Raw genomic sequence first — 24,457 nt, 5'->3', positions numbered from 1 at the left:
GGCAGGTTTCATTGAAATTGAATTTGGTCAAATAGCTGTATCCAGGACCTACAGCTCTACCTTTTGAGAAGCGGGGCAAATTCAATGCTACGCGAAGTCTAAAAATGGTCGGTTTGTTTCTGCTTCACTCCATTAATCTGGTTAATCAAGTACTTTTCCGGAAAAATCTCACCTTAGCTTGAAAAGTCGAGCTTTTCGTTTTAATTTCTCATCATAAGAAGACACATATTCTATTAATCGGGAGCGCTAGTTGAGTGTTATAAGATTATTTAATGTGACCTGCATTTCAAGCGGTAGAAAAACTTGAGAGACCCGAGCGACTGTGATGAACGGCGCAGTACAGCGCTTCACCTGAAGAGGGCTGCCTGCGATTGTGTCATACTTGTCCGATTGGCCCCATGCCGAACGTCGACGAGTGCTTCCTTCCTGCGACCATTTTGTAAGCGGCGCCATTAAGATTCAAAGAGCACTGCGTGTATTGAAATAACTGTTAAAAACAGTAGAAAAACAACTGGCCCTTGTTGCCAGCGTAAGACCTCTTTCACTTGATTAGTGCGTCTTCCAAACAGCACGCGTTCGCATTTCATTCTGGAGTAAAAGGCAAACCGGTTGAGAAAATATACCAAGGGTAGTTATTTCTTGTGCAATAAAAAAATGTCGGAGGAGCACCAAGTCGGAGAGGACCCGGTGGTGAAGATGGAGGAAGACGGGGAGGCGGGCGGAGAGGAGCAGCAGATGGCGACCGGAGAGAGCGGGGCTTCAGAGTCCGAGGGATCGAAGATCGACGCCAGCAAAAACGAGGAGGATGAAGGGTGAGAGAGACGGACGGAGACCCGACACTGACTCTGTCGTCTCCAGGGCGAACAAGGGGCTGCGGGCAGTTCTGTCACTGACGATGCTACCACAGAGACAGGTCATCGACAAATGGGTCCCGTAACGTGTGCTGCATTAATCTGTGTTGTGCAGCGTAATCCGTAATGTACAACAGCAATCTCGAGTGACGCTGAAACCTTTGTTTTTAAATATAAAATGTCTCGCTATAGCTGGCGATGTCTGTTACTCCAGTTGGAGTAAACTGCGGAAAATTAGTTTTTCTTTTTGCAACAGTACTCCAAAACGTGAAGCTGTACCGCATAATTTATCTCAGTCCATTATAATCACGACATTATAACAGAGTGGGATCTGCTGGTGTCATATAGTTTATAGACCATTATTAAATCTAAGGGCGTTTAAACGGTATTAAAACTCACTTGAGAACACTGGCAGTGAAGTGTTATGACTGATACACACTTCTACCTGGTGTTGAAAGTATTTCTGGAAGTTGCTATACAGTTCATGGCTTTTTAAGTATCGTACAGAGTGGGTGTAGTAACGTCAGCAACCTGAATAACCGCGCGGTGGTTCAACTGGGTCACACCCAAGTGTCAGCTATCTGAAGCGAAACCGGTTTGTCCTCATGAGACTCAACCGGTTTCGTGAGTGATGCTTGCTGAGGATTTGCACCCTATATAGAGTCACGGTATAGGTATACTTAGAATGTTTTTCAGTTGACTAAAACGTTTACTTTGCAGACGTAATGATTACTTAACTCGGATAAAAGTGTTACTACCTCACCCCAATTCCTTTTTCAGTTGTAAATTGTAGATTTACTTTGATTAGGCTCACCTGCTGCATTGATACATATCGCACTGTCTAGATAGGTATTTAAGTGCTCGGGAATGCAAATCAGTATTCTAGGTAGTTTCACAGTGTGTAAACTGTTAAGCTATCTGGTTTTAAGCACAATATTTAGGAAGTGTTATCAAGGCGAGTGGCATGCTGTGCCATAGGTCCTGGGTTCAGTTCTGGGCAGGGGTGCTATATGGGAGGAGTTTTCACATTATTGCTGTTGCTCAGGTAAATTTTGACATGTGGTCCAGTTTCCTTCCAGTTAAGAAAGACATACTGACTGAACGAGTTGTAGTATTTACATTTAGAGTGTCCTTGCGCCCTGCAGTGGTCTGGAATCCCATTCAGAGCGTAGTCAAGGCTAGAGTGAGGCCAGGATTAGCTCCAGAAACAAGTGGCTTCTGAATAATGGATGGATACCGTCAAGATCCAAAACCTTTTAAAATAGTGCAGATTTAAATTTTAACTCCAAACTGTCCATCAGTCCACCCTCCATGTTCTAACCCCTCTATCTGACTCAGGGTCGCAGGGGAGCCGGAGTCTATCCTGGCAAGTAGCACAGGTGCAAGGGAGGGTACGCCCTGAATGGGACGCCAGTCTATCACAAGTCTATCACACTGCGCACACTCACACCAGGGCCAATTTTCCAGAAGCCAGTTAACCCACCAGTATGTCTTTGGACTGTGGGAGGAAACCGGAGCAGAACATACAACGCAGATAGTACTCTGGGAATTGAACCCAGAGTCTGAGCACTGCAAGGCTGCAATGTTTACTACTGCACCACTGTGCTGTTCGAAGACAAAATTCACTTAGGCAAACAATTGTATTATAATGTGTGTCTGCATCAGCATAAGAGCATGATGTGATGCTTATACCATGTTAACACATTGTCTGGTATGGCACCCTAGACACGGTTAAATACATCCATATATGGTATGTGCATATGTGGTTGCATGTAAACCTGTTCCTATGTTTTTCATCCTTAAAAATATTGTTTTTAATGTACTTTTAATTCTTTAACAGAAAAATGTTTGTTGGAGGGTTGAGCTGGGATACAACGAAGAAGGACCTGAAAGATTATTTTTCCAAGTTTGGAGAAGTAGTAGACTGCACACTAAAACTGGATCCCATGACTGGACGGTCCAGAGGATTCGGCTTTGTATTATTTAAAGATGCTGACAGCGTTGATAAGGTATTTCTGTTTCTGAGGTTAGCATGCTGCCAATCTGCTAGAATTGCCTTCATAGTAAATGCACAGGCTCTCTCAAACATTTCTGCATTGTGAAGGTACTAGCTTATAGTGTTTACAGCTACTACTTACTCACAATTCTACTACCAGTTACTCACAAAGAACTGCTGTTCTTAAAGCCCTGCATATGAATGTCCATTTTGAAGATGTGTAGAGTTTTTCCAACACGGTTTATAAAAGTAAAGATTATTTTTTAATGGGCGTATAATGCTGATTTCAGTCCTGTGCAAATGTTTTTTTTTTCTTGAGGATGTCTTTCGTTAAGCATATTATACTGTGTATAATTTACCGATACGCTAAATGCAAGAAATTTCTTTTTGGTCCATGATCCTACATTTTACATTGCTGATTTGATCAGCAAATAATTTGTATGCCTAGGAAAACCATAGCTATTTTTATGGTTTGAAAAAAAAATAGAACTAATCAAGAAATGTTTTTTTCTAAAATTTGCTTTTAATGGGTGCTTATTTCAAAAGAACAAATGGAATAATTGGACAGAGGTATTTAGAAAAATTCACAGTGGGGTATTTAATCTTTGTAGTTAAAGGTTTGGCTCAGTTTCCAGTGTAGCTCATTTAGGTGACATTGCATTAAATTTATCACATGATTGAATCTAAACCACTATTTAAATACATGTAATTATTCATGTTGATTAGAATTGTTGTTTGCAAGTGCGAATTAAAAAGGAACATCTGCTCGTTTGGCCAATTGTGTGTCTGGAATACACAGGTTTTGTTGAGTGAATGGAATTGTAATAGAAACAAATATATAGAAGAACATGCGTTATCTATCAGTAGTCGTTTTCACTCAAGATGTGTTTGTGACAAAACTGCTAAGCTTCTGACTAAAGACAAAATTAAACAAAACCTGTTTAATTCATATTGTTAGGGTAAATACATATGAGTGAAAGATATAGGGATATTTTTCAGAACATTGCTTATATTTAAGATTGTTAATTTGATTGACATCATTTGAAAATAATACCTGTCTTTCTTTGCAATATTAATGCAGAATTACTACCCCAGTAATGTGCTTTGTAATATTTAGAAAGGGAAATTTTAACATTTTCTATTAAAAAAAAGTACTTCGATAAACCATAGTTGGCTAATGGAAACAGTACTGGGACTATAGTATTGTGCCATCTTCTTGTCATTTTTGCTATACAAGTGCGTTTAAAAAAACCCAATTACTAATCCTCTGAGGCATTTCACTTGCCAGAAAGCTTTTAGTTTGGCTTTTTTGCAGTGAGTTTTGACTTGATCAAATTCCTTGCCACAGCAGTGGTTTCGGAATGAAGTGGAAAAACACAGCCAGCCTGGCTGATGATTTCACAAGACTAAGCTTTGTGTCCTCTGGTGTGCCTATCTTCCAGGTTATAGTGCAGAAGGAGCACAAACTGAATGGAAAAGTGATTGACCCTAAGAAAGCCAAGGCTATGAAGACCAAGGAACCAGTGAAAAAAATCTTTGTAGGAGGACTTTCGCCGGACACCCCTGAGGAGAAAATCCGGGAATACTTTGGTGGTTTTGGGGAGGTATGCATCGTACTCATTTATTTTAGGATCACAGATTTTTAAAAATAATTTGAAAAGAAGATCCAAAGAACAAGAAAAATTTGTGTGGGACCTTCAGGATTGAGATTGCAGAAAAGAGTGCAGTTGACCGTGAACTAAAGGGTTTTTTTTCCTAGGATTGAAGTTCGGTGTTTGAAAATGACAGCACCTGTTCCCTAAACAAAAGGAAACACAAGCACTTAAGTACATTGGATCACATTTACAGATTGTGCAGCTCCAGAAATATAAACAACACTCCAGCTAAGAATAAGTTGCTTTCAGGTCACTGAAAAGTATCATTGTACCACTTAAAGAAAGGGGCGTCTGAGAAATGAGAGCAGTTAGAGTTAAGGCAGGCTATTGCAGTAGCTGGATCTGCTTTATGAAAGATTCAGCTGAAAATATAGTGAATATTCTATAGGTAGAAGACGCCTTTCTTGCATAAAAATATCTGATTTTCCAGCCCAGATCTTGCATAGTCAATAATCCAGTTAGTTATATTATTCACTTGTTAGTAAAGCTTGGGAACATCTGCTTATTATAAGATTTCTAGCTCCTGTGGTGGGAATTTGGTCCTGGAGGATCTCTGAATGACTTAATTGAACAAATGGCCTGTATAACTGCATCACAGATACTAACAAATCTTGAGAATTTGTAGGCCTGTTGTATTAGGGCTCTCCTGCACCCCATTTCCAGTGAACGCACAACAGGAACTGAAATCCAATTTGGAAGGAAGAGTGAGGTTGCCCATAAGTGCTGTTTCTCAGTGGTTGGAATCATAAAAGTTAGCAAATCAAAATATGTTCTAAACCTTGCTAGGAACATCTCTCAGAGCGTCACTTGCCCTTCTTGAATGGTGTACTGCCTGGTGTTGGTTTTCAGTCTCCCCTGAGCACTGAGTCGCTTGTGCTCTTCTTGGGCGCTGTCCTCGTGTCTGTCCCCAGGGCCCACACGTGTTTCTGAAGCCGGGGGGGGAGCTGATCGGATGTGCTCTATCCCCAGGTGGAGTCCATAGAGCTTCCCATGGAGAACAAGACCAACAAAAGACGGGGCTTCTGCTTTATCACCTTCAAGGAGGAGGAGCCCGTGAAGAAGATCATGGAGAAGAAGTACCACAATGTTGGGCTCAGTAAAGTACGCCGCTCTTTCAGTAGCTCCACCCCTTCAGCCTTTGAAACCTCTATTTTCCTACAGGCAGCGGCAGATTATAACAGAGCTAGATTGTTAGCTGCATTTGAGTACATCTAATTGCATGATTCTTAGGTGTTTTGGTTAGAAATTGTGTCATGAAGTCTGGAATTAAGGAGTGATTTTGCTGGAATTAAGGAGTGATTGTGCTGTGTGTGTGATAATTTGGTATTTTCGGAAGTAGGGACTTAATAGTGAAATTACGAGGTCTGAGCCATAAAGTCCATGCACCCTGCCATATCCAGATGTGTTTTAACTCGGGGGTTTTCCAATTCTGCTGTTGATCATTTTGTCCTGTATTGACTCAATTACTAGCAGTCCGCTCCCGAGCTTACTGTAGTCCAGGGGCAGAGGTGTGTAGAGGAGCCGCAGTCTGAGAAACTAGTGTTTGCTGCGGGAAGCTGGGCTCTCACAAGGCATTCCCTGTTTCTCTTCCCGCGCAGTGTGAAATCAAGGTCGCCATGTCCAAAGAACAGTACCAGCAGCAGCAGTGGGGAGGCAGGGGGAACTTTGTGTCCAGAGCCCGTGGAAGAGGTGGTGAGTCTCAGCTGCGCACTTGCTTGGCTGTGCCTGACACCGTCGGCCTTCTGCAATTAACTCAGTCGCACTGTGGCTGGTGTCACCCGTGACTTCTAAGATAGGTGCAAGTCGGAGATCAAAGACAAGGAGCTCGTGCAGATAGCACTGACACAGCGGCTTGTAAACATGTACTCGTATTTCATTCTGCCTTTGATCTGAATCAGACCATTAAACCAAGTTAGTAATTGAGTCACGTGGGCAACACACAACTGGCAGCCCACTGAAGCTCAGCAGGTTTGAGCCTGGTCAGTACCTGTATGGGAGACCTCCTGGGAAAAACTAAGGTTGCTGCTGGAAGAGGTGTTAGTGGAACCAGTGGGGGGCGCTCATCCTGCGGTCTGTGTGGGTCCTAATGCCCCAGTATAGTGACGGAGACCCTATAATGTGAACAGGTGCCGTCCCTCCGATGAGACGTTAAACTGAGGTCCTGACTCTCTGTGGTCATTAAAAATCCCAGGGCGTTTCTCGAAAAGAGTAGAGGTGTAACCCCAGCGTCCAGGCCAAATTTCCCATTGGCCCTTTCCAGTCATTACCAATCATAGTTCAGGTGGGTAGCTGCGTCAGCATGCGTAGGCTGCAAAGGAACAAGTAATAGGTTTATTCCAATCATGGAATAAACCATTACCAATCATGGCCTCCTAATAATCCCCATCTATGAATTGGCTTCATTACTCTGTTCTCCTCCCCACTGATAGCTGGTGTGTGGTGAGTGTACTGGTGGACTATGGCTGCCGTCGCATCATCCAGGTGGATGCTGCCTGTTGGCGGTGGTGGAGGGGAGTCCCCATTACCTGTAAAGCGCTTTGAGTGGAGTGTCCAGAAAAGTGCTATACAAATGTAAGAAATTATTAATTATAATTATTATTTGTAGGTCTTATTCAGTTGCTAACTGAAAAATGCCTTAAAAACCTCCAACTTCTGTTAATCTGCAAAGGGCAAGTCTAAAACAGTTGGGGATTGTTAAAAAAAAATAAGCAGCTGAAAAACAGGATGCTGTTGTGCAGTTCACCAACACTGTAAGAAAGGTGACGGACAAGAAGTAGTCATTGGGCACAGCCAGGCTCTCGCTGTGTCTTTGCAAGTGAGTTCACGGTGTCCTTGTGGCAAATTGGGTGATGCTACTGTGCTTTGCAGGCCCAAGTCAAAACTGGAACCAGGGATACAGCAGCTACTGGAATCCGGGATACAGCAACTACAACTACGGCTACAACAGCCAAGGCTACGGAGGATACGGGGGCTATGATTATTCCGGTTATAACAACTACTACGGATATGGTGACTACAGCAGTATGTAACCTTGTCTGTCAAAGCACAATTAATAAAAAAAAGAAAATGATTTGGTATCACATCATCTTGTTTTTTTTTCTTTAAGTTTTGCAGCTTCCTGTCACTAAATTATTTAAAAAGCATGCACCATCTTAGTGTTGTGCTGGCATGTACGTTACAGTTTTCTTTTCAGTGAGGGAGTTTCTAATGCGTTATTAAAAGGCTGGTTTAAGTGAAATACGCAGACTATATCCAGACTGAAAAGTGATCTTTTTTTTTTTTTTCGCTTCACATACAAGTGTTTTAAATTGTTGGGACAGTACAAGATAATCTCCTACTATAAGCTATTTGAACGTTAAAATTTCCCTTTTTAAAGAAAATAAAACCAATCTTTTATTTAAAAATCTTTCCACATGTTTTCTTTGCTCATCATTTTAATTGCGTGTATAATTCTTTTCAGGGCAATGAAAAATTGATATGTTTGAGTATACAGTTAAGTCTTCGGACTGTGTTGGATGATGGCCGTCAGAGCCATTGAAATTTATCCTGACCAGTTTGGATCTGAAAACAAAGGTCCTCTCCTCCCCTTGTGTACTGCCTAATAAGCAACCGTGTGACCCACTGTCCTGGAATTGCAAAGATTTCATATATTTATAAGGTTTTTGTTTGTAGTCACTATTTGAATTGCCTTTCCCAAGTTGTAGATTTACAGGTTTCAGTAAACCATCTGTATGGGTTCAGTCAGGATTTCAGTAAATCTTCAGTTTTAAACAGCATTCTGTAAACTGAGGTTTAACGCCAGACTGTTTTTTGCTTAATCTCTAGATCAGCAGAGTGGTTATGGCAAAACTCCAAGGCGTGGTGGTCACCAAAACAGTTACAAGCCTTACTAAAATATTATCCCTACTTAATACAAGCAGGTATGTTGACAAATTGCTCACAGCACAACTGTTACTATAAATATACTCTTAATAATTATATTTACCTTTCTTTAATGCATATGTTTAATTTTTTTCTTTAAAGTTTTCACAGCACCCAGAAGTGCTTACAGTAATGGTAACATAGAGACTTCAGTCTTTTGGAGATATGTAACACTGGCAAGGGCTTTTGCCCTTTTGTAACTGTAAGATTAACAGGTAAAGTACTGCTAATGGGTCCAAGTTAAGGAATTGCAACGAAAGAAAAGAAGAATGTTGTCTCCTAACTCTGACATATACCTTGTTTGTACCCGCCAGCGGGAACTTCATTGCAGGCCATGAGTCGCGCTGACTTCACGATTCTCTCAGGCCCGCTCAATGCGGACAGGGTACGAGAGGCGCACGCTCTCAAATGCTGCCGTTTGGTATGGTCTTCCAACATCCTGTATCAGCATTAGAAAATAAAACGGATACTCCGAGCTTTTGCCTTCACTTTTTTTTTTCCTTTTGCTTTTGTTTTTGGGATTGTTTTATAGAAGGAATATCTTTTAATGTTATTTTAATGCTATTTTTTACAGGCCCCCAAGTAAAGGTTAATTACGACACATCATACTGAAAAAAATAACTACTTATTCTTCTACGGACACAGCTTTCTCTGGACTTTCCAGTGTCTTACTATATATTGCGTTCCTGGTCTATTTGTGATTGCTTGCTTTTCCCCATTTATAGCCCTTGTAGCAGTAAACCCCAGTAGTCCATGAGCTAAAACCTGGTTTGTACTTGGATGTAACTGCGTGGAAGAAATCCTTTTAATTCCGTTGTATCAGAATATCTGTACGGTGTTTTGTGGTACTGCCAGCGGTGGGAAAACGCTTTTTTTGTAAACATGGTTAATTTCTCCTAACAAGTGTTTTTTTTTTGTTTTCTTTTTGAAAAATGACAAGTGTTTAATAAAATTTGCATGTAATGCTCAGATTAACATGTATTTTAGGATCAAACAATGGATTTATTCTTTAATTTTGTACTTTTTTTGGCGTCATTTTCCCTCTTCCAATTGTTGCACTTCAGGATTTCTAGCTTATGGACTAACTTTGTTTTTAAGTGTTAATTGTAGAATTTTTAATATAAATATATCATTTTGTCTCCTTAATGGAATTTGTAAAGGGTTGGGGTTCCTTTTATATATACGTATACCTTATGTAGCGTTTCACGCCTTGGTTTGTGTACAGAGGATTAACAACTTCGTGTCATTTTGTTTTTTCCAGGTGATGGAGCAGTATTGTTCGTCAGAGAGAAGGTCCCCACGAGAGGGTTTTAGCCTAAACACAGACAGCAGCTTTCAATCACGGGTTTCGTGCCAACACAAATAAAGCAGTTGGTTGTTTTTTTTTGTGCAGATGAGATCCTAATTCTAATTAAAATATTGCTTTTATTTCTATATTTTATGGCGATAATTAAAAATAACTTTGTTTCTTGTCAGTTTTGTTTCCTTTCGGTTTACTGTGAGAAGTCTTGTGTGAAGCTATATTGTGAGGAGCTGGTGTCCTGAATTTTTCTTTTTTTCTAAATAAACTTTTTTTTGTAAAAGTATTGTGTGTTTCATTGTGAATTATTCACAGATGAGCCTAGACAATTCACATTGCCCTTTGTAGCCGGCGTCTCTGTCTATGAACAGTTGAGGTTAACAAATATCTGATGAAGACAGTAAGTAAGACCATTTATGAATTTATGTTGACACTTGCAACCTTTTCATCTTATATATACTGGCTGGGAAATACATATTTCTAATATTTGAATAAGAATGTAAAGGTTTAAGTTCTGATTTCTCAGTTAACGTGAGATCGTATATGCTTCTCTGTAGTTAATCCTGTTGGTGCAACAATGATGTATGAAGCACAACTGGTACTAAATGTCTAGATTTAACAGATAAAAATAAATCACAACTTTTAAGCTGTAATTCAATTTTGTCCACAGGGTTACTTGTTAAAAATTCACAGAGGATACCAACATCCAAGAATTGAATACTTTAAGAATGGTTTTATTTGGCGAGATAGGTTTGTCTTAACCCACTTGGTAAATGGGTAGCCCCTTGGCCACAGAATGAGGAGGTTTGAACCCCAATCAGACTGAGTGAACCAGGGGCAGCTGCAAGGTGAAGTTGGGGTGTATGACTTGTTTTTATCCCTCCTGAATTTGACAGCTTCCACATAATGTACGTTGAGAACACAGGAAAGATGGACACACGAAAGACCAATCAAAAAAGTGTGAAGCTTTATTGCGTGTTCATGTAAAAATGCAGCCAAAACAGGCTAGTATACTCGCATTAAGTCTTACAGCAATGTAGTGAACATTTTATGTGAGCTTTCAGTTTGCTCTAATTGTAACTACTTCAGACTGTTGAGATTGCACAAGGATTGCGTTCTTAACACATTAAATAATTTACCTAAGAATATATCTGAATACAATCACATAAGTGTTTTAGGTGAAAACTGAAGCAAAACACAGATTTACAATAGGAATACTCAGCTTTTGGCACTTTCAAACAGGGATCAAAACTTTTGACTAATTTGAATAGTTCAATAACAAATTAATACAACTATGTCAATTGAATATTTTGTTGCATTTACATGTTAATTGTGCAAAAACAAGTTTTTGTTTGGTATAAAAAGGAAATGGAAAATAATGCTACATATGACAATAGTTTTATTAGTCAGATGAAGAATATAGTAAGACCTAAAAGCAAGACAAAATCTCACTCTCAAGAGGAACAGAAAAGAGGAAAGAGCTTCTGTGTTTTATAAAGTGGAGTAGAATGTTCTCACAAACAGCTCTGAAACTTAAAAGTTCCCCATTTCAAGAGCAGAAACCAAAAGTAAAACCTCTGTTCTCAAAAATAATTTTCAGGTAATCATTTTTAAATATGTTACATAGAAATGTAAAACCTATTTTGCATTTTAATGTGAACTTGAATGAATTTTCATTCATGAATTCATGAATCTACAAAGATTGTTTTTCTTTCTCAAAAGACACAAATACTAAGACATACCAGCATGGCTAGTTAGTCGAGTAAGGCGACTGGCAGGATTGAATTATGTGGGAATAACATTTGTGGCCAATAGGATTATAAGGATGATAATGACTATCACAACCACAGCTATAATGATCATCATCTTTGTGTTCTTCCACCACATCTTCCGAGCAACCCGCGTGGAGGTTTTTTGGAAAGAGTCGGCCTAGGAAGAGAAAGCATCGCGTTAGGGTTTCTCGCTGCAGAGAAAACCAGTTCTCTAAGATAGTACTTCAGACATGTGACTCTCCATACAGGATGTTAGTGCTTGCAGCCATGTGGCACTTTCACACAGCACGGTACTGATAGATTACATCACAGACTAATAAAACCATGGGTTGTTCTATTTCCTTTGAAGTCTGGTTAACCTTTGCATGGGCAGCTGAAACTGAAAAAAACGTCAACCCCATTTTTCTTGGCCAGAAACTAACACTGCATATATTAAAATATATAAAATATATTGCCAACTCCTGTACTTGTAGACACACGCTAAAAAAAAAAAGAGAATGTTTTTTTTTAACACATGACGTTCCGACTACTTACTGTTGCCTGCAGGTCATCTGTTTTCACTATTAGGTCATCCAGCCGCTCTCCTCTCTCTAAGACTTTGTTTATGTTATCTTTCAAAATTCCTTTGACGTCATTTACTTGAACCTGAACCTCCTCCAGCTTGGACATGCCTGGCTGTGTGCCGTAGTCAGCCTGAGCCCAAGACACAGAAGCTACAGTGAGGCGACATTTTGAAAAGTCACAGCATGGCTGTGAAAATGAACCAGCTGTGTAGTAAAAGCAGGAGTGGGCACAGACTACAGGAGGCAAAAGCATGGAAGAGGGAAAGTCTGGAGCACAAAAAATGGTAAATGGATGTCCAGCTGAACTCATAGCTCAATTTATAGTTTTTTGCTGCAATGGAACTTAAAGGGCTACTGCATCATCACTTGCATCATCAACAAAATGCTGTAATGCAATGACATCCACATATATTAGGTCCTTCAAAGACACGATCTGCAAGTATTGGTGTCATCTGTAATGGGATGTGGCTCGGATGGATAATGTGAACTACAGCAATGTTATATCACTACTCTAATCTCTAACATGCCCATCTTTTCGGTTATGTGCTAAGAATTTAGAGATATGTTTCTGTTTCTATAGTAACACTAATAGTAAAACAATGATGTGAAAATGATTGAAACTACAGAATGATTAGTGTGTTCAAAACCATTATGTCCCCTAAACAAAATAGAAAGCTATTCACATTATGTGTTCCTAATTTTCAGTTAGTAAATCTTTAGTAATATGACCAATTTATGGTCACAAAGGAAAGTCTGCCCTAGATAGCAAAATATTGCAAACCCAAGGATGAAAAGGCTCTTTTTTGTTTTGCATTGCTGAATTACTTCTGGGTGATAAGGAAGCTTCTGGGCATATTAAAGTTACAAATTACAGTTTTTCTTACATTTGTTGTAACATAGTGACAAGTTTACTTTAAAAACAACCTCTACTGCAGTTAGCAACTAAAACGCTGATCAACCTTTTCCACTAATTCTCCAGAAATTATGGAACTGCTTTCATTGTGTTTTTTTAAATTTAATTGAAATTCCTAATTTTATGTTAGGTTTATTTACAATACACATTTAAAAAATGTAACAAAATGAGGAGAGATTAACAGAACAAAATCTCCCCCAACTGTTAATGCACTGTTAATGTGAGTGGTATAAAGCTTTGAGAGATAAAAGAGGAAATCCCCGAGTTCAAGAGAACCAAGCATTTCACCCCAGCCTTTCTAAATCCTCCTCATTCCCAACACCATTTCCCAAAGCTATCCAGTATATATTGGAAATGAAACGTTTTTAACATCTCAAAAGATTTTTTGCTTCTCTACACCAGCACTTTTTCACTGGAACAAACTCATCTCCAGTTTCCAGGTTAGTCAGAGGCATGATCCTAATAGGACACGAACAGGCCAAATGATACTTTTACATGTTTTACGTCACTTGAAACAGGCAAATTGCTTGAAAGTAAAAATAAACATTTTTGTGTTGGTAAAACCATGATGGTCAATGATGGTCAATGGGTGCAATCCTGCACAATCTGGATAGATTTGTAAACCAAGCAACATAGAAACAAGACAAATACACATGACCATAAATCTTTGCATCAGATAATATGCATAACATGATACCAGGATATTCTGAAGAAAACAGGGAATTTAATAATGAAGACCAGTAATTCCCTGTAGCCCATTTTAAACTGATGCTTGCCAATATCAAATGAAACGTTTTATATGAATGATTAAATGCATTGCTCTATTACACATTAATAAAACAAGGTAGAGCCAAAAATGAAAATAATGTAATAATTGCACAAATGGACAGGGTAACAATTAGAAATATGTCTAGTTATCCAAAATAAACCATACAAAACAGATAAAAGTACAAGATGGGCATTCATGGTAATGCTTGTGGCAGTAACTTCTATTTTGTCTCGTAACTTTAATCATAGTTCACTTCCTTCAGGAACAGCGCCATGAATCCCTTCCAAGTTGTTAGAAATCTTACCATATTACACTTCTGCCTAGTCTAAAGAAAATGCTCTCTATTAACTAACACTTGATACTTTTAAATGCGAGTGTTTCAAAAGAGTATGCTGTTGCTAAAATATTTAGCAAATCGAAACCTTCACTGTTTTAAATTGCAAAGCTTACAGAGCTCTCAATGTTTAGCACTTTCTGACTTGTCAATTACTTCCTCATTGCTGGGTCCATATTACTGGTGGAGTAGACATATTATTGTCATGATACCTGTACACACCATAATAATGTTCAGGTCTTACCTATTAGTTTTAAAATAGCTGTAGCAAATGGAAACCAAATACTCACCATGACTATACTGTAAGTAACACAGAGGACAAATGACCAAACCACCTGTTAACGCTTCTCAGGAGAACACCTCAGCAAAATTCACATATTCACAAGAAATGCAAATCTTTTCTGAACTGCTGGCCCAGCAGTTCAAATGTGAACCGTAGCACTGGAGCCAGTAAACACCATTTCCTGTAGCTCCAATATGTCAGGACAGCACCCTGTTCCAGCAGCTTACACATTAACCATTGTCAGCTCCACCTGCTGACAACGATTGGCTGTTTTTCTTTTTGACATCTGACGTCCACCTACCATATACTGGCCTAGCACCTGATGGAGGTCTGTGCTGAACTCAAAGGGCTGGGCAAAGGCCACTTTCTTTATCAGAGGGCTGTTGACAAAGGCTGTACAGATCTGAAGAAAATAAAAAAGAAGTTTGGCTTTGAATAAAGTCAGCTGTTTCTGTAGGTCACTCTCAACTTGAAACTACAGAGATCTAATCCTTGTCATCAGGGAGTACTGATTGCATGCTTAAGAGCATACACGCAGTACATAAGGAGCTACAACACAACCTATTGAAGGCTTGGGTTAAGGAAAAGGTCTGTTTTTGAGGAGAAGAGATAATCAGGCCCCCTGTTCAAGGTGAAAAGGCAGTCAAAAGAAACGTTTATCACGTTTATCAGTGCTGAAAGAAACCTCTTTCTCTGTCAGAGCACAGTGGAAAAAAGGCTTCTTGAAAAGTAGGCAGTTTTCAGTGTACAAATCCATTGTGCGATCTTACATAGAGAAGAAAATGACTTGTATGGCGTAAAACATATTCTTGACCTTAAATTTTTTGCCTGTTGTTAAGCTAAAACCCCGAGCGGACCCTGAAATTGCACCGTGACTTTACGTTACTTCCTTTGTGATGGACTTTCCTTGGCTATGTACTCTTGAAAGCATTTACACAAGCAACTCAAAAGTAGGCCCTATCCAGCACAAAAGCCCAATTTAGATTGTTGAAAAAACAAAGCCAAATTGCCTATATAATTTTTTGTTCTTTCAATATGCAATGTGAAAATAGCATACTGTATCTCTGAGATTAGCAAACTGGTGAATATGAAGAGGGTGGCGCAGTGGTTAGCATTGCCGTCTTGCAATACTTGGGCCCTGGTACAATTCTGGACCTGGAGTGCTATCTGTGTGGAGTTTGTATGTTTTCTGTGGTTTTGTGTGGGTTTCCTCTGAGTGCTCCAGTGTCCATTTCTGGCAACAGCAAAAGGGCATGAAGTATTGTACACTGGTGTGAACAATTTCCTTTTCTAGATCTGTATGTTAATCATGATTGAAAGCTTTGAAGACAGTGTTTGTGCAATGACAAGATTCTCTACTTTAAAACTGTCGACTGATATAAAACCACATATTTAGAACGGCTCTTTATCTGGCTCTAAGCACCAAATGGAAAAAAACCAACAGAATATGTCATTGACCAAGTAAAGAATCTCCAATGCAGAGTCTTATTAATTTAAGATGTGAATGCGAAAGAAAAACATCTGTGAAAAAAGAGAAGACAGGGTGAAATAATATTTTTACCTCATCAAGAAACCTGAAGGCTTTTAAGGCATCAAAACGTAGCTCTGTGACACAAATGTAGGTGATTCCGTTATGGAAAAGAACATGGTAGTTGAAGCTGTGAAACAGAAAAAAAATGTTTTTGTTCAAAAACATGGGTCAGGTATGTTTTTTTTTTTTCAGATCAGAAACTGCTCCTTCAGAGTCTCCATATGCATATTGAAAAATACCATTGGACAGACTGATCAAACCTGTAATGGCCTGATGAGCTCCAGTGCTCCTACATCAACACCACCAATTTCCACAGCGCATTCCACACATGGAAGGAGTTCATCAGGGCCATCTCTAACGAGAGCAGGCCGAGCTTATCAGCCTCGCTAGGGACCTTGCACACTATTTAAGCACTGAGCAACCATTCCTTAGGCTTTGGCACTGAGTGGCTAATGTGTGCGTGTGCGTGTGCGTGTGCGTGTGCGTGTGCGTGTGCCAGGTTTCCCCAGGATATTTCTAACATTCCCCCCCAGGTTCAACTCCCTGCAGCTGCTAATTACTTATCATCCCCTCCTGTCTCCATCCCAGATGACTGTTTCCCCTGCATCTCAGCTGCCTGCTGTTCCTCTTTCTGCTTTCCATTATTTCATTAATTATCATCCACTCACCTAATGAACTCTGCAATTTTCACTGCTAATCACTCTGAGAACAATTAATTTGCCATGGCCTTTTTTCCACCTATGGGCCTGGCGTAATACAGATTTGAATTAGCAAACAATTAAGACTTGGGGAAACATGCTGACAGTCCAAGGAAGCAAGTGGTATCTGCAGACACAGGCTTTTCTGCATTGTGTGATGCACTGCCAAAAATCCAGCCTATTTCTCTTGTCTGCTGTGTCTGTGTGGTTAAGAATGAATGTTTTTTTATTATTATTGTAAAACATCTGTGGTGCAGTTCATACCTTTTGAGACTTTTCACTGATTTTTTTTTAATTGAGAGGACTCTAGGATTAATAAACTCTTCTCCCCTAGACTGATTAATCTTCATGTGTTTTTTTTTTTCTCGTTACCAAATACAAAAATGGAGTCTGCTGAAGGAGTGGAAATTCAATCTGCTGTAATATGCAGTTGTCATATATTCTCTCAGGAGGTATGATGTTTATTGTGCAATTTGTGATACTGAATTGTGACTTTCTTGGGTAAAAGCCTTTCTGGTATATAGTACTATAACTGTGCTCTTTCTTGGGAATCAGAAATGAGAACCTATAATCAAGAGGAGCCCTGCAACATGTTGATACTAGTCTTCTGCATTCTGTGAATGGGTTATTCTTGGGTTATTCTGATAACATTAAGTCTAAAATAAAGACATGCTTTCACAGTTCTTGGTACAGAGGTGCTGACTATTTTCTTCCAGGCCAAATAAGACTTGTATCTCTCCATGCTGATTAAGAACAGTTGTTCTCTAACTATAAAGAGAGACAGTTTCTTTACATTGGGCTGCAGAGGCTTAGAAAATAGATAACATTATTATTCATGTGCCTAATGTTTCTAATTTGAATATGTTGACAAAGCCATTAATTTTAATAGTTAACATTCAAGATTAGTTCCATCTTCTGTGGTCTGTGGGTTCTTTACAGTGTTTCTACAAGATTTTGTTATTCCCATTTAACTGGACATAGAGTATATTAGCATGTTCAAGAAGGGACTTGTTCGAGTAGGGAATTTGATTATCATCATCATAAAGCACTTCCCTGATCCAAAAAAGACCCTGAGGTACAGGACATTTCTGAGGCTATTTTACCTGGTGCATTTAAGGAGCATTAACCCTGCACCCTGTAGAGGCCTTCAGGGCTGGGATCAATATTCCAGTTCATCTGGATATCAATTCCCAAATCCACCTCTGTGTGAGTGTAGAAAAAGAACTGGAATTACACATTGGTTGGAAAGAGTTATCCTGGAGCTGAAGACCTGAATTTGCCCCCAACTTTGGAGCCCTCAATGGCCAAAAGACACATCAGGCATGAGCAGACCCTGCCCTGTGCCTAAACTTGCTTGTTTTCTGTAGGAGTCTAGCCCTTGTAACAAAGCAACTGAATGGTGTGACTGAATTTACACACCTGTCAGGCTACCAGAACCTCTTACATTAGAAAATATGTCAGTTCTGTATTAGCAGTCACTGTGAGCCTGAGCGAGAGCTTTCTTTTTAAAAAAGAGTCTCGTGTTCAGAGATCAGTGAACACGTAAGAGGTCTGTTGTGATATGTGCTGGATTTAGAGGGACAAGATGGCTTAATACTTTTCCAAATTATAAAGCTTATCCCAGCTTCACCCAGTAACCAGAGGACTAGTTCGAAAATAAGGCCTGTGGAGAGGCTTGTGTTTTTGTTGTTGGGGGACATGTATTGTGGGGCTACTAAGGAGCAACACCAAAAAAAAAATGATCTCAAGTCCTCACCAGGAGGACGCTGGCAACACTAACCATCATTGATATACCGACCCTGATAATGATGGGTCATCAGTATACATTTTCTTGTCTTTAAAAAAGACTTGTGTACTGTTACATTGGAAATACTAAATTTACCCCTGTATTTCTGCAGGGAGGGTGACACTGTATTGCAGTGGCTAACATTGCTTGTAGCACTAGGGCCCTGGATTCAATTTACTGTAGGTGAGGTGCTATTTGCATGGAGTTTGTATGTGCTCCCTGTGTCCTTGTGGGTTTCCTTCCACTGTCCAAAGACATACTGGTAGGTAAAACGACTTCTGGGAAAACTAGCTTTGGTGTGAGTGTGTGCGTATTTATGTCTGTACAGGTATGTGCCCTGTGATGAAATGGCCTCTACAGGGTACTGTACATCCTGCTCTAATACAGTTAGAAAATGGAAATAAATTTTTCCACAGGGGGCTCATCCATCAAATATTGATTAGGCCTAGATTTGCCTATTTTCTGTAATCAATCATTTCTGATATCGTTTATAGAGCCCAGATGCTATTTCTGTAGGAAAAGTGCAAAAAGCAAACTGTTCATTTTTTAATAGATACAGAACTGACCGTTAATGTTGTAATTTGATTATTCGTTTAGAATCTAGATTCTTTTTTTTTTTTCCTCTGCTGCCTGCCCTCAATCCCAATTCGTTGATCCGCGCTTCTCAGGGAAAACAGTACGTGCTCTCCAAATAAACGTGGACTGCCAAACCGTCTGCCATTTCTCACACTGTGAGTCTAACAGGGCTCATAGATGAGTGAGCAGTGACTGGAGGAGTGGTGCAGCTCTCACAGACACTCACACTACATCAAGCTCACACACACCTGGAAAACTATCAGGGTGGTTGCGAAGTGGCAAGCCTGGACTAGACGACTCTGAATCAGTGCTTATAATGGCTGAGCCACCAATTTGCTTCATTATTATTTGGGCTATTAACTTAGCTGACCTCTTTTTCAAAGGACACTTACAACTGCTGAAATGTAAAGCAATACATGGCTAAAGTGGCAACATGTAAAGTGCTGTAAGAGTTTTTTTCAAACCTCATTCTTTTGTTTTTGTATTAATAATTCAAAATGTAGAATTGCTATTTTAAAGACCCTTACTTTTGAATTACCAACTAGAAGGCTAGAGCACTGGAGAAAAACTGACATTGGTAACTCTTGTACTGCTTCCTATAGGGACCTGGCTATAAAAATAATTTATAATAACAATTTCTTACACTTATATAGCGCTTTTCTGGACACTCCACTCAAAGCGCTTTACAGATAATGGGGACTCACCTCCATCACCACCAATGTGCAGCATCCACCTGGATAGAGCAAGGCAATGATACCCAGGCTGACTGAAGCATTGAGTATTCCCTCTTCTTTTGCACTGGGCCAGTTGGGGAATCCTTACTACTGCTATTCAATAACATGGTATAGATTTGAACCACAACATTTTGGACTATAGAGCTTAGTCTGTCCTTTGTAGTGGCATGTTTATTGGATGAGCCCCCAAATTTTTTGTTGGAACCAGAAAGAGACAAACAAAAGATGATCACGTGATCTGAACCTTCTTAATAATAAACAAAGCCTCAGGATAAATTTATCTCACCTCTCTCTTTCAAAGGTGTGTCTGGATAAAGATGTCCACGGAACTTTCCTGATCAAACTTAAAGCTGTCCCCTAAAAACATAACAAATTTTGTATTATATTTAAGTAGTTTCAGACATAGATAGATTACTCACAATTCAACATCAACATTCTTTTTTTTCTTCCCATGTGTGCCATTATCCTTTGCACACTGCCCTCTACCTCATCTTTACTTCTACTGCAGCTCCCTGGCTCATTCCCCTTGTCCTATCAGCCAGGTTGCCATTCTGTCAGCAATGCCAGTGAAGCCAATAAAGTAACTAATCTCAAGTACATCTCTGCTCAGTCTTAAATTGAGTTTAGGAATACTGAAGTACCCTGAAGGTAAAAATCTTCACATAATATTTGGTCCCATCGCCCACTCTTTCCACATCACCCGGTCAATATTATAAATAATATAATATAAATAATATGCCAGCAGCCATATCACCCTGCAACTCACAACTGGCAGTCCACTGAAGCTAAGCAGGTGTGAGCCTCGTCAGTACCTGGATGGGAGACCTCCTGGGAAAAACTAAGGTTGCTGCTGGAAGAGGTGTTAGTAGGGCCAGCAGGGGGCGCTCACCCTGCGGCTCATGTGGGTCCTAATGCCCCAGTGTAGTGATGGGGACACTATACTGTAAACAGGCGCCATCCCTTGGATGAGACGTAAAACCGAGGTCCTGACTCTCCGTGGTCATTAAAAATCCCAGGGTGTTTCTCGAAAAGAGTAGGGGTGTACCCCGGCGTCCTGGCCAAATTTCCCATCGGCCTTTATCAATCATGGCCTCCTAATAATCCCCATCTATCAATTGGCTTCATTACTCTGCTCTCCTCCCCACTGATCGTTGATGTGTGGTGAGCGTTCTGGCGCACTATGGCTGCCGTCGCATCATCATGCACATTGGTGGTGGTGGAGGGGAGTCCCCATTACCTGTAAAGCGCTTTGAGTGGAGTGTCCAGAAAAGCGCTATATAAGTGTAAGCAATTATTATTATTATAATTATTATTATTAATACTGGGATAGTAGACCTCTTGGGAAAACCAGGTTGACTCTCTAAGAGGTGTTGGTAGACCTCTGGGCTAGAATTCCTTCAGGATTCCAATCCAATGTCCATCAAATGTATGGTGACCAGGAATACTGTGGTGTAGGATGTGCTTTATGGAACCACTTTTTTATTCAGAGCTTGCTAACCAGATGCCCTCCCACCAAATACCTCAGCCTGGCTCATCAACCCCTCCCTGTTTCCCTACAGGACAAAGTGCACCGCTGTACATTTTCAAGAAGAGGGAGAGATAAAATGAAGAGGTGTTTAGAAATATACAACAAATACATAATGAGTAACGTATTAGTCACAAAACAGCTCTTAAACAAGAAGAAAAACAAAGACCCATTCAGGTGTCATCCTTCTGTGTTCCACAAATATTGTGTGACTGTGAGATGCCTGGGACTGTGTCATGCCTGTTTCGAGTGTGAATTAGTGAGTGTAGTCCTTGCGATTTATAAGTTGCAGTAAAGCACATTCAAAGTAGTATGACTACCTAGAAAGAACTCTAACACAAAACTTCAGATTCAGCATGGCACCTGTCAGCTCCTAACAGTATTTTCAGAAATCCTAAAGTTACATAGTTTGCAAAACAGAGGAATCACTATCCTTTTTTAATCAGCTGTAAAAAAAAATCATTGTGTTAATATAGTCACACAAAGCACCCGACACCTTAGTTATATATGTTGATATGGATGTTATGGCAATTCCCACCACCCTATACAAATGTAGACTCATGTACAATCACAGTGCATTCAGCATTTGAATGAAGACATCTTCTTTCATCCATTAGGGTTTGAATGAGCAAATCGCACAGATTTGGGATTTCTAACCTAGGAAACCTAAGGTTTGTTATCACTCCTGAATTGTTGTAAACATGATGGGGGTAAGAATGATTCCTAAACACCCTCTCATAAGAAAATAAGCAAAGATACAACAACGCATGCTGGGTCGGCCCCAAAGAACACTGCAAGGGGTTCCCAACGCTGATATAGAGCCAGAAAGAAGTTTGTTTCACAATCTGAGTGCTTGTCCTGTTCTTTGATATGTAATTACTTCTTGTCCTGCTTTGTCTTGCTCTAGGTTCTGTCCTTTGATATGCAGCAGACATTGATCTGCATTATCCTGTTTATGGAGTGTTTGTGGGTGTTGGTCCCGTCTTTTTTTATGTAGTGTTAAGTCACTGGGTAAAGCAAGTCAGCTTCATTGCATCTTAGCATGACTTTTGTTGAAGGCTAAATTAACAGACCCCAGCAACACCTTCCACGATGTGGTTAAATGGTAATATTGAAATGCTGGATATGTGAGATATTTACATGTCCCACTTCAGAAGCTAACTGGTCTCATCCACAAGTTCTTCCTGTTAATTCTTCTAGAAAGAAGCTGGGGTATCAGTTTAAGCATTGGCTGGATAGTCTTTTTCATAACACAACAGCTCTTTGGGTAGAAATGTGATTCCTGTGCTCAGTTTTAAATGAGCTTTCACATAGTTATCACTTGTGTCTGCAGGCTTATTTTTCAGTGTTGATTCTGAAGACCCAGACTACTGATAGGGATATTAGAAAGGAGACGAACCTTGCATAATATGAAAAGTTATGGAAACAATAATTAGAACTACATTTGAGGATCATCTATATAGAAATAGGATCTTGGGGGATTGTCAACATGGGTTTAGAAAAGGTAGGTGTTACTTGTTGTTGATCAAGCAACAACAGTAATGGACATATACAGAGCATGTGAATTGATATACAGTATTTAGATTTTCAGAAGACTTTTGATAAAGTAATTAATAACAGATTAATTATCAAATTGGAGGCCAAAGGCATTTGAGGTAATGTGTATGTCTGTTTGAGAAAAGGTTAATTAAAGGAAAACACATAGTACAGATAAGGAGTAAGTGCTTAAATTGGGGTGATGTGGATATCACAGGAATGCTCATTAGGTCCCTTGCTCTTCCTAATTTAGTTCAATGATTGAGATTCTGGTATACTCAGTACACTTTGCAAATTATATCAGAATAGGAGGATTCGTTAATACTGTAGAAATTGCTAAATACATTAAAACAAGACAAAATACAATACTAGACAAGCAACCAGCAAAAAAAAATACAGATAGAAATTTAGCAATGCTGAGAAAAACACACATATGAAAAATATATAGGTGTTTATGCATCACATTCATTTCCTAGTCAATACTGGGAAGCAGTAAAGAGGCCTATACTATGTTAGGATACATGGTTTTAAGTATAGAATTTAGCGATTTTTAGGATAAGGAAACCTTATGTTAAACTTGAACCATATGAGTAAAACCTCTTAGAGTATGATGTAGAATTTTGGTCACCCCTCTAAAAACTTTTTTTGTCTTAAAAAATCTTCCAAGACATTTTCATAAAGACATAATTAACAACGGTTATCTAGAAGATTAACAGTCAGTTTACAGGTTGTTGACTTTAAATATAAGGGGTAGTTCAAAATCCCATGTCTGAAAGAGGCTAAATCGCCAAACGTCAGGTTCATATGCAGAATGTCTAATTATATAACCTGTATGGGTGTCGTATTAATCTAAATGATGCAGGATTTTATTGAAGCTTGTCAAATTACGTCCTTATTTACATCCTGTTGACAAGAGAAAGCCACGTGCAGTCGAGCGGCTTTCTGTATTAAATATGCTCATGTGCTGCAATTACCATGAAACCAAATTGCTACAGCATTCACAATCTATTAGTAACATGGTTTGTTGTAACAATAATGCAGTTTGTATTATTTACACTCTTGAACAACCTCAGGGTGGAGTCTCGGTTTGTAATGTTACGTCAGGAGAGCTCAGGCTCAATTTTAAGTCCCGCACACTATCATAAAACAGTATAAGGGCACAACTGGAAAGATTTTACCTGAAAATCTCCACCTCTAAATGACAGATCAGCGAGGATGATGGGCCCCTTGGCTATACACGTGTAAATAATAGTCATGGTATGAATACCTGTAAAAAATAATGGAATAATTTAATTGAAATATTATTACAATAAAGCACATAGAATGACCTTAATGTAAGAGTATTTGTCCTCAGAGTTGAAACTGTGTCCCCTGCTGTCAGGAGTCAGGACACCGGGTGTGTAACCTCTGTTATTTCAGACTTATATGTTGGTGAAAAGCGTACTGAGGCCACAGAGGCTAATTCAAGACAACAAGATTGCGTTAAAAACCTGATCATACCCCAGATAAGGTAAAGGGGCGATCCAATTGACTTACTTTCATATCTCACCACATGGAGATGATTACTCCCAATTTTTTCGCCTCTGCTTGTACGGTTCCTGATTTGTATTGTCGGCCGTTTCCCGCAGTTGGAGCGCTCGAGAGCTTGTCCTGCTCAGCCCGGCGCCGACACAGACGACACAAACCTCAACACACTAACCTGCACCAGGCTTTA

The 24,457-nt window shown here is 39.6% G+C and overlaps 2 protein-coding genes across 14 annotated transcripts; one reads left to right on the top strand and one right to left on the bottom strand.

Moving 5' to 3' along the window:
• The first annotated feature begins 416 nt into the window (after positions 1-416).
• Positions 417-9,999, top strand: hnrnpd (heterogeneous nuclear ribonucleoprotein D). Of its 12 annotated transcripts, none has more exons than XR_015935926.1 (9): positions 417-812; positions 2,692-2,860; positions 4,290-4,451; positions 5,472-5,603; positions 6,101-6,194; positions 7,371-7,523; positions 8,328-8,422; positions 8,738-8,808; positions 9,685-9,999. XR_015935926.1 is itself a non-coding variant. In XM_088629246.1 (8 exons), the coding sequence occupies exons 1-7, from the start codon at positions 655-657 to the stop codon at positions 8,393-8,395; spliced, it is 924 nt and encodes a 307-aa protein (XP_088485372.1). In that variant the 5' UTR covers positions 417-654; the 3' UTR covers positions 8,396-8,422; positions 9,685-9,999. The 12 variants fall into 12 exon arrangements, 8 of the variants coding, with proteins under 8 accessions (XP_088485372.1, XP_088485371.1, XP_088485369.1 ...); XR_015935924.1 differs by having other exon boundaries at positions 8,738-8,844; XR_015935925.1 differs by having other exon boundaries at positions 8,328-8,808.
• A 668-nt stretch (positions 10,000-10,667) lies between these two features.
• On the bottom strand, positions 10,668-24,422 carry LOC148673049 (vesicle-associated membrane protein 7). Of its 2 annotated transcripts, none has more exons than XM_088629240.1 (7): positions 24,280-24,422; positions 23,922-24,010; positions 19,969-20,039; positions 15,919-16,015; positions 14,659-14,760; positions 12,030-12,188; positions 10,668-11,652 (listed from the first exon to the last, which is right to left on the bottom strand). In XM_088629240.1, exons 2-7 carry the CDS (start codon positions 23,997-23,999, stop codon positions 11,509-11,511), a joined length of 651 nt encoding a protein of 216 aa, XP_088485366.1. In that variant the 5' UTR covers positions 24,000-24,010; positions 24,280-24,422; the 3' UTR covers positions 10,668-11,508. The 2 variants fall into 2 exon arrangements, with proteins under 2 accessions (XP_088485366.1, XP_088485364.1); XM_088629238.1 differs by having other exon boundaries at positions 24,293-24,394.
• Positions 24,423-24,457: the final 35 nt, after the last annotated feature.

The sequence above is a fragment of the Lepisosteus platostomus genome, chromosome 4, assembly GCF_059453375.1.
Source record: "Lepisosteus platostomus isolate fLepPlt1 chromosome 4, fLepPlt1.hap1, whole genome shotgun sequence".
NCBI lineage: Eukaryota > Metazoa > Chordata > Actinopteri > Semionotiformes > Lepisosteidae > Lepisosteus > Lepisosteus platostomus.
This window is presented reverse-complemented; position numbering and strand designations above follow the sequence as displayed.

Coding starts and splice junctions, on each gene's coding strand:
- hnrnpd (XM_088629243.1), top strand. CDS start 655: ATGTCGGAGGAGCACCAAGTCGGAGAGGACCCGGTGGTGAAGATGGAG. Junction 813..2,691: donor AAAAACGAGGAGGATGAAGG/GTGAGAGAGACG, acceptor ATTCTTTAACAG/AAAAATGTTTGTTGGAGGGT. Junction 7,524..8,327: donor CGGATATGGTGACTACAGCA/GTATGTAACCTT, acceptor CTTAATCTCTAG/ATCAGCAGAGTGGTTATGGC.
- LOC148673049 (XM_088629240.1), bottom strand. CDS start 23,999: ATGACTATTATTTACACGTGTATAGCCAAGGGGCCCATCATCCTCGCT. Junction 20,040..23,921: donor TTAGAGGTGGAGATTTTCAG/GTAAAATCTTTC, acceptor TTATGTTTTTAG/GGGACAGCTTTAAGTTTGAT. Junction 12,189..14,658: donor AGGTGCTAGGCCAGTATATG/GTAGGTGGACGT, acceptor TCTTGGGCTCAG/GCTGACTACGGCACACAGCC.